The sequence below is a fragment of the Oncorhynchus gorbuscha genome, linkage group LG14 (genome assembly GCF_021184085.1).
Source record: "Oncorhynchus gorbuscha isolate QuinsamMale2020 ecotype Even-year linkage group LG14, OgorEven_v1.0, whole genome shotgun sequence".
NCBI classification, from domain to species: Eukaryota; Metazoa; Chordata; class Actinopteri; order Salmoniformes; family Salmonidae; genus Oncorhynchus; species Oncorhynchus gorbuscha.
Window position 1 is genome coordinate 49,733,011 of NC_060186.1, and position 13,992 is coordinate 49,747,002.

Consider the following 13,992-nt stretch of genomic DNA (forward strand, 5'->3'; position numbering starts at 1 on the left):
TATCAAATTTGAGACACTACCTTTAACTCTCACAGTATCTGGTAACCACAGTGAGACTATTTCTTTTTTGATTTTCCGTTCACCGTTTACACCTGTTGTTTTGGGTCATCCCTGGCTTGTATGTCATAATCCTTCTATTAATTGGTCTAGTAATTCTATCCTATCCTGGAACGTTTCTTGTCATGTGAAGTGTTTAATGTCTGCCATCCCTCCCATTTCTTCTGTCCCTACTTCTCAGGAGGAACCTGGCGATTTGACAGGAGTGCCGGAGGAATATCATGATCTGCGCACGGTCTTCAGTCGGTCCCGAGCCAACTCCCTTCCTCCTCACCGGTCGTATGATTGTAGTATTGATCTCCTTCCGGGGACCACTCCTCCTCGAGGTAGACTATACTCTCTGTCGGCTCCCGAACGTAAGGCTCTCGAGGATTATTTGTCTGTGTCTCTTGGACGCCGGTACCATAGTGCCTTCTTCTTCTCCGGCCGGGCGGGGTTCTTTTTGTTAAAAGAAGGACGGTACTCTGCGCCCCTGCGTGGATTATCGAGGGCTGAATGACATAACGGTTAAGAATCGTTATCCGCTTCCCCTTATGTCATCAGCCTTCGAGATTCTGCAGGGAGCCAGGTGCTTTACTAAGTTGGACCTTCGTAACGCTTACCATCTCGTGCGCATCAGAGAGGGGGACGAGTGGAAAACGGCGTTTAACACTCCGTTAGGGCATTTTGAGTACCGGGTTCTGCCGTTCGGTCTCGCCAATGCGCCAGCTGTTTTTCAGGCATTAGTTAATGATGTTCTGAGAGACATGCTGAACATTTTTGTTTTTGTCTATCTTGACGATATCCTGATTTTTTCTCCGTCACTCGAGATTCATGTTCAGCACGTTCGACGTGTTCTACAGCGCCTTTTAGAGAATTGTCTCTACGTAAAGGCTGAGAAGTGCTCTTTTCATGTCTCCTCCGTTACTTTTCTCGGTTCCGTTATTTCCGCTGAAGGCATTCAGATGGATTCCGCTAAGGTCCAAGCTGTCAGTGATTGGCCCGTTCCAAGGTCACGTGTCGAGTTGCAGCGCTTTTTAGGTTTCGCTAATTTCTATCGGCGTTTCATTCGTAATTTCGGTCAAGTTGCTGCCCCTCTCACAGCTCTTACTTCTGTCAAGACGTGTTTTAAGTGGTCCGGTTCCGCCCAGGAGCTTTTGATCTTCTAAAAGAACGTTTACGTCCGCTCCTATCCTCGTTACTCCTGACGTCACTAGACAATTCATTGTCGAGGTTGACGCTTCAGAGGTAGGCGTGGGAGCCATCCTATCCCAGCGCTTCCAGTCTGACGATAAGGTTCATCCTTGCGCTTATTTTTCTCATCGCCTGTCGCCATCTGAGCGCAACTATGATGTGGGTAACCGTGAACTGCTCGCCATCCGCTTAGCCCTAGGCGAATGGCGACAGTGGTTGGAGGGGGCGACCGTTCCTTTTGTCGTTTGGACAGACCATAAGAACCTTGAGTACATCCGTTCTGCCAAACGACTTAATGCCCGTCAAGCTCGTTGGGCGTTGTTTTTCGCTCGTTTCGAGTTTGTGATTTCTTACCGTCCGGGTAGCAAGAACACCAAGCCTGATGCCTTATCCCGTCTGTTTAGTTCTTCTGTGGCTTCTACTGATCCCGAGGGGATTCTTCCTTATGGGCGTGTTGTCGGGTTAACAGTCTGGGAATTGAAAGACAGGTTAAGCAAGCACTCACGCACACTGCGTCGCCGCGCGCTTGTCCTAGTAACCTCCTTTTCGTTCCTGTTTCCACTCGTCTGGCTGTTCTTCAGTGGGCTCACTCTGCCAAGTTAGCTGGTCATCCCGGTGTTCGAGGCACTCTTGCGTCTATTCGCCAGCGCTTTTGGTGGCCGACTCAGGAGCGTGACACGCGCCGTTTCGTGGCTGCTTGTTCGGACTGCGCGCAGACTAAGTCGGGTAACTCTCCTCCTGCCGGTCGTCTCAGACCGCTCCCCATTCCTTCTCGACCATGGTCTCACATTGCCTTAGACTTCATTACCGGTCTGCCTTTGTCTGCGGGGAAGACTGTGATTCTGACGGTTGTCGATAGGTTCTCTAAGGCGGCACATTTCATTCCCCTCGCTAAACTTCCTTCCGCTAAGGAGACGGCACAAATCATTATTGAGAATGTATTCAGAATTCATGGCCTCCCGTTAGACGCCGTTTCAGACAGAGGCCCGCAATTCACGTCACAGTTTTGGAGGGAGTTCTGTCGTTTGATTGGTGCGTCCGTCAGTCTCTCTTCCGGGTTTCATCCCCAGTCTAACGGTCAGAGAGGGCCAATCAGACGATTGGTCGCATACTACGCAGCCTTTCTTTCAGAAACCCTGCGTCTTGGGCAGAACAGCTCCCCTGGGCAGAATACGCTCACAATTCGCTTCCTTCGTCTGCTACCGGGTTATCTCCGTTTCAGAGTAGTCTGGGTTACCAGCCTCCTCTGTTCTCATCCCAGCTTGCCGAGTCCAGCGTTCCCTCCGCTCAAGCGTTTGTCCAACGTTGTGGCGCACCTGGAGGAGGGTGAGGTCTGCACTTTGCCGTTACAGGGCACAGACGGTGAGAGCCGCCAATAAACGCAGGATTAAGAGTCCAAGGTATTGTTGCGGCCAGAGAGTGTGGCTTTCCACTCGCAACCTTCCTCTTACGACAGCTTCTCGTAAGTTGACTCCGCGGTTCATTGGTCCGTTCCGTGTCTCCCAGGTCGTCAATCCTGTCGCTGTGCGACTGCTTCTTCCGCGACATCTTCGTCGCGTCCATCCTGTCTTCCATGTCTCCTGTGTTAAGCCCTTTCTTCGCACCCCCGTTCGTCTTCCCTCCCCCTCCCGTCCTTGTCGAGCGCACCTATTTACAAGGTACATAAGATCATGGACATGCGTTCTCGGGGACGGGGTCACCAATACCTAGTGGATTGGGAGGGTTACGGTCCTGAGGAGAGGAGTTGGGTTCCGTCTCGGGACGTGCTGGACCGTTCACTCATCGATGATTTCCTCCGTTGCCGCCAGGATTCCTCCTCGAGTGCGCCAGGAGGCGCTCGGTGAGTGGGGGGTACTGTCATGTTTGTCATTTATTATCATGTCTTGTCCCTGTGCTCCCCATGCTATTCGTTTCCCTCTGCTGGTCTTATTTGGTTCTTTCCCTCCTTCTATCCCTCTCTCTCCCCCTCCCTCTCTCACTCTCTCGCTCTCTCTTCTCTCTATCGTTCCGTTCCTGCTCCCAGCTGTTCCTATTCCCTAATCATCATTTAGTCTTCCCACACCTGTTCCCGATCCTTTCCCCTGATTAGAGTCCCTATTTATTCCTTTGTGATCCGTCCTGTCCCGTCGGTTCCTTGTATTGTATTCACTATGCTGTGATTGCGTTTCGCCCTGTCCTGTCGTGTTTTTGCCGTGATTGTGTATCGCCCTGTCCTGTCGTGTTTTTGCCTTCATCAGATGCTGCGTGTGAGCAGGTGTCTCTGTCGACTACGGCCTGCGCCTACCCGAAGCGACCTGCAGTCTGTGGCCGCTTCTCCAGTTGTTTCCCCTCTACAAGTCTAGAGGATTTCTGTTATTCCGTTTTGGACTTAAATAAACTCTGTTTCTGTTAAGTCGCTTTTGGGTCCTCTTTCACCTGCATGACACTTACCTTATGAAAAGGCTGCGGAACTAGTTACACAGAGTGCTTTTATCATACAATGTTTTCAACTTACATATTTGACATACGATTACATTGTGCATCTTAATTTATAGAGGAAAAATGATTGAACCTCTCATCTGTGATTTGTTCTCACAACCTCTTGGTTCACAGCATTCCAATCATCCTGCTACGCCCCCATGTCTGTATCAATAACTGATTTCACCTGTATTGCTACACTTTGCACTTCAAAGTAAATCTCAGCTCTGTTAAAGGTATACTCAAGACAAATATTTTATTGATCATAGTGATTAAGGAGTAACATTAAAAGTAATATGCCCCACCAACATTAGACAACTATACAGAAAAACATAGAATTGCTTAAATAAGGAAATCAAAGAGAATAGTCTGATTAATAGTAATAGAATAGAATAGTCTGATTAACTGATAATTGACACAGACATGGTGGTGTAGCAGGAAGCTCAGAATGCCATGAACAAAGAGGTTGTGAGTTCAAATCCCCGAGTGAGGACATGATTGAATAATAATTGCTGTATAAATGAACATGCACAATGTAATCATGTATGTCAACTATATAAGTTGAAAACATTAGAGGTTAAAGCACTCTGTGTGTGTAACCAGTTGAACAGCCTTCTGTAGTTAATAGTAGTTAATCATTTATATATTGAACAAAAATATAAACCCAACATGTAAAGTGTTGGTCCCATGTGTCATGAGCTGAAATAAAAGATCCCATAAATGTTCCATATGCACAAAAATGATTTCCCTAATTTTTGAGGCACAAATTTGTTTACATCCCTGTTATTGAGCATTTGTCCTTTGTCAAGATAATCCACCCACCTGAAAGGTGTGGCAAATCAAGAATCTGATTAAACAGCATGATCATTACACAGGTGCACCTTGTGCTGGGGGAAATAAAAGGCCACTCTAAAATGTGCCGTTTTGACAAACAACACAATGCCTCTGAAGTTTTGAGGGATTGTGCAATTGGCATGCTGACTGCAGGAATGTCCACCAGAGCTGTTGCCAGATAATTGAATGTTAATTTCTCTACCATAAGCCGCCTCCAATGTCATTTTAAAAATTTGGCAGTACGTCCAACTAACCTCACAACTGCAGACCACGTGTTACCACGCCAGCCCAGGACCTCCACATCCAGCTTCTTCACCTGCGGGATCGTCTGAGAGCAGCCACCCGAACACCTGATGATACTAAAAAAGTATTTATGCCTGTAATAAAGCCCTGGTGTGTGGAATAACTCCTTTTGATTGGCAGGTCCTGGCTTCCCGGTGGGTGGTCCTATGCCCTTACAGGTCCACCCATGCCTGCGCCCCTGCTCAGTCAAGTGAAATCCAAAGATTAGGGCCTAATTTTCTTATTTGGATTGACTGATTTCCTTATATAAACTGCAACTCAGTAATATCATTGAAATTGTTTGCATTTTGCTTTTATATTTTTGTTGAGTTTAATTAAAAGAACATATGAGACAAAATAAACCAAATAAAACGCTGTGGAACTAGTTACTTAATAATAATCTGTTGAATCAGCTACGTTTTTGGTTGCTTTTCATTTTTCTGGTGATACTGTATATGTTTATTGTGTAATGGATGAAATGAAGCTTTACAATGCATTACGCGACAAGCAAGTAGTGTTGCATATCAACTGAGTATTCTAAATGTGAAGCAGATGTTTCATGACAAACTAGAAATCTTACAAGTAGATCTACAGTACTGTAGAGTAAGTAGATCTACAGTACTTCTTATTCCTGACATTGAGCCGGTCAGACTTTGTAGGCCAGGCATTCATTTTGAATGAAGGGAAAAGAACCACACTTGGGAAACTGTTAGATGATAGGCGAGAAAGATCCATCTCTTTCTAAGAATCTGACAGACAACTCTGGCGGGAGAGTCAGCATGAAACAATCATTTGTTTTATCAACTTGAATGAAGAATCAGCAGAAGCATGATGTGAATGGGAGCTGCATCCACAGTAGTATTGATCCGAGGCTGGAGAGAGCACGGAGAGATAGACTCAGCCCAGCCTTGTCATCCATCCTTCGTATATCAAACACAGGCCCACGATCAGAAACCCACCCTCTCCTTATTCAATAAAATACTAACGTACAAAAGCAGTAGCAGGTCCCCTAGCAGCATACATACTGTAGCCTGTTTGGCTTATCACTGTTGGAAATCAATAGAGCAACAGTATGTGGGACACAACTGTCTGTATGTGAACATCAATGCCTAAAAATACACCTTGTGTCAGTTAAAAGGCCAGTGTAATTTAGTACCAGGATGAGGTACTTAGCCATAACCATTGACATTTAGATTATACAGTAATAATGTAAAGTATGATAGTAGCTGATGATAGTCCTTTCTTATTCCGTGACTATTCCTCCCTCTGTTGCCTCTGATGAGAATTTGAAATCTTGACCTCGGTACAAAGCGAAGAGAAATTGCCGTCTGTTGAGAAAAACTTGAATAGAACGTAGTGGAACCGTCCTCATTCAGAGCTCTGTTGCGTCTTCTAAGGTCCCTTTGTAAGTATCAGCCTCACGATACAGTGATTTCATGTCTCTTCAAACCTAGTCAAATGCCTTGCTCCAGTACTGATATTCACCCCTATGCTTTCGGGCAACTGCTCCGCTCACAGTCCCTGCTGTGTTAAATGTGGTGCTGCAAATGGAGCTAGACACTGTTTTATTAATCAGCCTGTGTTAGTGGCTGGGTGAGTGAGGGGAAAACACCTATAGGTGGTATGAAGATTCGGACGGACTTTAACCAAGTAGTGCTTCGAGTTCCAGAGCTTAGGGCACAGTGTATTTTAGAGGTTCACCATTTGACTTTTAACAGTTAGGCCAGTGTTCTTAGACCTTCATCAGCTGGTGAATGTCAGTGCTATCGCGCCACAGAGTTCCTCATAGGCATCCGTAAAACTTAATTTTCTGCAGTTTTCAGATGTTCTTCACAGTTCATTTGGCCTGGACATCTGGAGGAACAGCTGGAAGCCATTTCAGAGCAATGGGCCCAGTCTTTGATACACTCAGTCAGTGTTTCCTTCCCATACAGAGCCATAACAGAACAAGGGGGCAACATTGGCTCAGCACGTGATGAGATCCCCTCCCTCTCTCTCAGAACTAAGGACACATACAGTTCCTTTTTATCGGATCCCCCATGGACACTTGTTGTTTACGTTCCCATTGAAGCTCTCTGAACCAACAGCTCTGTACAGTATTTCATTTGAAACCAGAAACTGTTGTCTGTTTACGTTTTCTGATGGAGGGGCAGAGAGAGATCAGACACCAGCCCTGATTGTGAAGTCTCAGCTATTCCTACCATTGCCAGATATGTACCATTGGGGTCATATTTCTGCCATTGCTTGAAATCAACAGTTCTGTATGTATGAAGGATGCTGTCCCTGCCTCCTCTACAGGACCGTGAGCTAGGGGGAGACTGCGGGTATAAACCTGACGGACCGTGGCTCTACGCTACAATCTCATACCTGCGGAGGCTCACTCTCCTCTCTGTGAACTCTGAGTCAGACCTGTCACACTGGCCTGGGACACATCCCTCTCTTTCTCTGGGGCCTATTCACCGTAGGACTCCACTCGTAGTACAGCAACGGCAGTGAAGGAAGTGACAAAAATGTTACAGAATTGGTCAGACAACCTTGTATTGTTTGTATATCAGCTAGAGGTACCGCATGTGAAGTGTGTAGTATTAAGTATCTTATGTTTCCCGATCCTCTTCCCTCAGGTCTGTTCCCAGCGGTGCTGAACCTGGCCTCTATGGCAGATATCAGCACCAACGCTACCTGTGGAGAGACAGGACCAGAGATGTACTGCAAACTGGTGGAGCACGTCCCCGGACAGCAAGTCAGGAACACCCAGTGCCGTATCTGTAATGACAACAGCGAGAGGCAATTTGGTAACTATCAATATTATACCGTACCTACTGCATATTACAGTACACCTCTACTTTGTATTGTATCAGCATGCTTCACACGGTAGGACGAGAAGTGTGGAGGGCTGTATACCACATGCAGCAAGGATTTAGAGAAACCACTTGCACGTTGCTCTCATCAAAGTGCATCACTGCTCCTCATCATTTATCCATTCCAAAATCAATGGGCTCAGCCTATGAAATATACATGGCCTGGGATTGCTGAGGAGGGACTTTTGAAGAGTTCTGACTTGTGGGTCTGTAAACACAGCCTGCGTTTGTGAGCATATCTCACTATCTAACAGAGGACACATCTTCCTTGTGTGTACACAGACAGGAGCCATGCTTCATCTTCTGACAGGCACTTTTGCTGGTAATTAAAACTCACTGTCTATCTGACTGAGAGATTCACCTAAGACAAACTGGTGTGGGTGTAAACTGTGCAAAGATACATTCAATTATAAACGGGGTGGTTCGAGCCCTGAATGCTGATTGGATGAAAGTATGACAAACATACCAAGGCTAAGGGCTGTATTCAGGCACTCCGCATGGCGTCGTACCTAAGAACAGTCCTTAGGCGTGGTATATTGGCCATAACCACACCCCCTTGGACCTTATTGTTTAAATATACACTCAGAGGCCAGTTTATTAGGTACATCACCCATTCACAAATCTTTTGTATTCCTACAGACAGTGAGTCACGTAGCCATGGCTTGCTATGTAAAGTAGGTAGACAGGCATCGAGGCATTCAGTTACTCTTCAATTGAACGTTAGAATGGGCAAAACGGGTGACCTAAGCGACTTTGAGCGTGGTATGATTGTCTGTGCCAGGCGCGCCGGATACAGTATCCCAGAAACAGACGGCCTCCTGGGCTTAACGCGCACAACCGTGTCTAGGGTTCATTGAGAATGGTGTTACAAACAGAAAACATCCAGTCAGCAGCAGTCCTGTGGGCGAAAACAGCTCGTTGATGAGAGAGGTCAAAGGAGAATGGCAAGAATCATGCAAGCGAACAGGCGGGGCCACAAACTGCAGGCGCGGCACAACAATGGTGTGCAGAACGGCATCTCGGAACCACAACTCGTCGGTCCTTGTCACTGATGGGCTATTGCAGCAGTTGACCACACTGGATTCTACTCCTATCAGCTAAAAACACACGATCACCAACACTGGACAGCTCAGGAGTGGAAAAACATTGCCTGGTTAGACAAATCCCAGTTCTTGTTGTGTCATGCTGATGGCAGATTCAGGATTTGGCATTAGCAGCATGAGTCCATGGTTCCATCCTGCCTGGTGTCAACGGTACAGGCTGGTGGCAAGGGTGTAATGGTGTGAGCAACGTTTCTATGCCCCAAAGAATTCAGGCTGTTCTGGAGGCACAGGGGGGGCCCAGTACTAGATGAACTGGCCACTGAGTGTAATCCTGACACAGCCTTAAAGGACCCATAGCTAATGCACTATGTAGGGTATAAAATGCCATTTGGGGCGCATCCCAGAGCTCCATGTACCAACTGAGCAGCATATGTTAGAGTCCAGGGAGCAGGCAGCACAGATATCAGAGAGACTGATCGGCCTGACAGACAGACAAACACAGGCCGACCTTGTTCAGTAATTAGACAAGTCTCTCAGAGAGGTCATTACAATTCCCTCCCAGTAATTTGAATCAAAGCGGGAGGGTACTGTAAATGCTTTTAGCAGACAATTACCGGAAAAGAGGACTTCCTGCCTTGACGGTAAAGAGAAGAAGAAATGGACTCGTCATCATTTATCTTGTCTCATCGTTCAATAATGAGTCTTTCACATTTCTGGTAATTTCAGGTCTGACTAGAACGGTCTTTTTTGTTCATTCACATTTAGCCTGTCATGGCAGGCACTCATGATATGAAATACTGTACATTCCCACCATATTAGTATGCCATTAGTTTCTTTGTTTTACCACGAGTGAGAGACAATGTTTGAGTCCATATTTTACCCATCCACATGTTACAGCTGTGTGCCTGGTGAGCAACTAGCCATGCAAAAAAATATACACATTTTAGAAGGAGACTCACAAGCCTTATAATAACATCTGTGCTTTCCACCTGTTGCAAGTCTTCTGGTGATGACTGTTACAAATGTCTTGCCATTTCTGCCACTAGCCTGTACAGCAGCCAATGAATCACTTGACTTGTTCTTTAATTCCCATTGAAACCAAAACATTGTGTGGCTCCTAATCTTCGCTGAAATGTCATAGGAATGCCCTTCAACGCATACATGTAAGAATTAAGGTGACAGTGATTAGCATAACTTCTAATTAGAGACAATTCTTTTGAAAGGGAAACTTGATTGTGAACCAATTGGGAATGATTTAAATGAATTATTTCTCTCGTAAATGGTAGGAAAACTATTAAACTGCTTAATCAAGAGGGCAACTTTAATTATCTTTTTCTGATTGGGAAATGATGCATACCGAAAAGACTGATTTTCTGATGCAGTAAATCTTAAAGTACCTTAAGATGTGTACAGTTCCAGTCTTTTCTAAGCACCACATTTGAATGTTTTTACTGTTGCTTGAAAATCACTCTTGGTTGAGAGATCGTCAAACACTATACGGAGGAGGACAACTCTTTGGAGGTCGATAAAGTGGTATTTTTAAAGCATTTAACATTTCATTTGCAAAGATAAAGAGGTTTTGAAAGGCTGTTTCTGTCCGTACATGATAATGAGTGGGGAGTAGTTCACAGAGACAGTGGGGGGCCTCCATAAGCAATGCTTATTCATTAGCAGGCTCCTTACTGTTGCCATGGTTTCTAACTAGCACGGAAATGTCCGGAAATAAGTAGCCTATGATTTTAATTTTAATTTTATTTTATTTCACCTTTATTTAACCAGGTAGGCTAGTTGAGAACAAGTTCTCATTTGCAACTGCGACCTGGCCAAGATAAAGCATAGCAGTGTGAACAGACAACACCGAGTTACACATGGAGTAAACAATTAACAAGTCAATAACACAGTAGAAAAAAAGGGGAGTCTATATACAATGTGTGCAAAAGGCATGAGGGGGTAGGCGAATAATTACAATTTAGCAGATTAACACTGGAGTGATAAATGATCAGATGATCATGTACAGGTAGAGATATTGGTGTGCAAAAGAGCAGAAAAGTAAATAAATAAAAACAGTATGGGGATGAGGTAGGTGAAAATGGGTGGGCTATTTACCAATAGACTATGTACAGCTGCAGCGATCGGTTAGCTGCTCAGATAGCTGATGTTTGAAGTTGGTGAGGGAGATAAAAGTCTCCAACTTCAGCGATTTTTGCAATTCGTTCCAGTCACAGGCAGCAGAGTACTGGAACGAAAGGCGGCCAAATGAGGTGTTGGCTTTAGGGATGATCAGTGAGATATTGACAGTGCTCAATCATCTGATATCCAGCAGTCACATGCAACTCATATCTCCTATCTTCAAACACTGCTTATCTCCTGAAGCATAATGCTTTCTTTCATTTCATTTTTATTCCTAGAGCGCCACCCGATTGAATATGCCATCGATGGAACTAACAGATGGTGGCAGAGCCCCAGCATTAAGAACGGCATGGACTACCATTACGTCACAGTCACTCTGGACTTACAGCAGGTAGGAGATGAGGGTGATACTAAACTAGCCTGGTCCCAGATCTGTTTGTGGTGTATAGCCAACTCCTGTGTTTGTTGCCTGGCATCATAATAATCATAAGAGATGGCAAGACAGCACAAACAGATCTGGGACCAGGCTAACTGTAAACCCCATTGGAACTTTAAAGCCACTCGCAGCCAAGCCCCGGTCAACAGTGTAATGCACTTGGCAGCCTGATGTGACACTTGTCTGGGGTTTCACATTCTCACACGTTTGTTTAGTCTGGTTTGGAAAGAGTGTGTGTAAATATGCTGGCTGAAGACTTGCTATGAGATATTATGTGTAATTCGTCATGTGAGATGCACAGGTGGCCTGACTTGGAGGAGGGTTGTAGTTGACCTCTGTCTTGAACTGTCTGAAAAGACTGTTATGGATTTCACTACTGCATCCTACCAGATGAAATGTACTACTGCATCCTACCAGATGAATTGTACTACTGCATCCTACCAGAGAAATTGTATTACTGCATCCTACCAGAGGAATGTACTACTGCATCCTACCAGAGGAATTGTACTACTGCATCCTACCAGAGGAATTGTACTACTGCTTCCCACCAGAGGAATTGTACTACTGCATCCTACCAGAGGAATGTACTACTGCATCCTACCAGAGGAATTGTACTACTGCATCCTACCAGAAGAATTGTACTACTGCATCCTACCAGAGGAATTGTACTACTGCTTCCCACCAGAGGAATTGTACTACTGCATCCTACCAGAGGAATGTACTACTGCATCCTACCAGAGGAATTGTACTACTGCATCCTACCAGAAGAATTGTACTACTGCATCCCACCAGATGAAATGTACTACTGCTTCTCACCAACATCAGTTTTGTTCCCTCTGTCAATTTCTGAGAAAGAAAAAGTTTCATACAAATCTTTTCTTGGGCACTGACACTGTAGCTATTACTTTCTAAAATTGATATTTTTTTTCACTTTGCTCACTTGCTCAATATAATATCTCCGTTGCAGTGAGAAGAGTGCAGCCATCCTTAGAACAATTTGAGATTAACCCTAGAGGAACCGTAGCATGAAGGTAGTTGCATTTATGCCCACAAAGCACTATTTAAATTGGCCCATTTGAGAGGGTGTCTGGACTGCTGACTTCCTCCTTCAAGCATGTGTGTTCTGTAGGAGACTGTACTGCCTCGTATCAGCATGGTACACCTGATATCTCTGACTATCAGAGCATCTGTAATGACTCCTCTACTATTGACCTACAACAGGAAATGATTCAACCCAATGGAGACTCGCTGTTAATAAAGTTCAGCAATGTGTTGGGTCTCTGTGGGTTCTGGGTTCAAGAGCTGGCGGCGTGCGTGAATGTGTGTGTGTGTGTGTGTGTGTGTGTATGTGAGGGTGGAAGAGGGAGAGAGGAATCAAGGAAGAGGGGATCCTGAGGCTAGATTGTGATTGGTTTCGTAGGTGGTACAGTAACTCAGCTTCCTCCCAAGGCCTCGGATATGATCAAGGGTGAACGTGAAGACGTGGCTCCGCTCCTAGGGCCTCCGCGGCTGGTGATTCATGGGGAGTTTGTCCCTGAGTTATTATGCTTAGGTTCAGAGGGTGGCTCTCTGTAGACCCAGGCGAAGGGTTCCAGTCTGTGTCGGTCTCTCCCTTCCAGGAAATAGAGATGCAAGCACATCTCCTTCATTAATATCAGCCTGTCATATTACACAGGAGACCAGAGCAGGGTCAATCCGGAATTAATGACCATGTCACTCACACTGCTGAATTAAATATACAATGATACAAAGTTGGGACACTGGAATAAATTAAAAAATCCAAGAGGGATGAAGGGGATCAATATTTTTTTCTTTTTTTATCTCCTCGCTGGCTCCAGTTCAGTGAGCCCATCATTGGTTATTCAACCAGGAATACACTCTTAGAAAAAAGGTGCTATCTAGAACCCGAAAGGGTTCTTTGGCTGTCCCCCTAGGAGAACCCTTTGAAGACCCCTTTATGGTTACAGGTAGAACCCACAAGGGTTCTACCTGGAACCAAAAGGTTTTTGTCAGGACCCGGTTATGAACCCGGGTCTCCGGAGTGAGAAACAGTCACTTAACCAACTGAGCCACAAACAGTCGGCAGAACCTAGAAGATGAGGCAGACACAGCAGTACTTGAGACAGTGTATTTAATGAAGTAAAAAGTGAAGTTCTTCAGGAAAACATGTAACTCCACAACCTCAAAAGGAATCCTACAAGAACAAAGGTAATCCTCCAAGACAAAAAAGGTCAATCCACAAGGTGGAAGGTAAAGCACAAAAAGCCTCAAAAGATACTCAAAAAACAAACAAACAAGAACAAAAAACAGAATTCCACAAGAGAGTCCACCGGGATCAACAAGAGTTCTCAGAGTACTAGGGCTGGGTGCTAACATACAAACACAGAGCAAAGAACAGAGGAAAACAAAGGGTTTAAATACAATCAGGGGAAATGAGGCACAGGTGCAAATAATAATGGGGATCAAGGGAAAACAAAAGGTCAAAAGGCACAATGGGGGCATCTAGTGACCAAAAACCGGAACAACCCTGGCCAAATCCTGACAGTTTTTAACTGGAACTATAAATGGTTCTCCTATGGGGACAGCCAAAGAACTCTTTCGGAACCCTTTTTTTCTAAGACTGTAAGCATCAAGCAAAGACTGAATTTGTAATAGCTAAAAAAAAAAGTATAGCTTATATTTAATTTATTTAATGTACTGTACATAATAAACATGTGAAAGT

At 45.0% G+C, this 13,992-nt stretch overlaps 1 protein-coding gene across 7 annotated transcripts in view; it reads left to right on the forward strand.

Moving 5' to 3' along the window:
* Positions 1 to 13,992, forward strand: part of lama2 (laminin, alpha 2) — a 152,671-nt gene that overhangs the window by 18,150 nt on the left and 120,529 nt on the right. For all 7 annotated transcript variants that reach the window (XM_046298275.1, XM_046298277.1, XM_046298276.1 and 4 more), the window contains exons 2-3: positions 7,425 to 7,595; positions 11,113 to 11,225. In XM_046298275.1, coding sequence (XP_046154231.1) covers positions 7,425 to 7,595; positions 11,113 to 11,225 — 284 coding nt within the window. The remainder of the gene's footprint in view (positions 1 to 7,424; positions 7,596 to 11,112; positions 11,226 to 13,992) is intronic.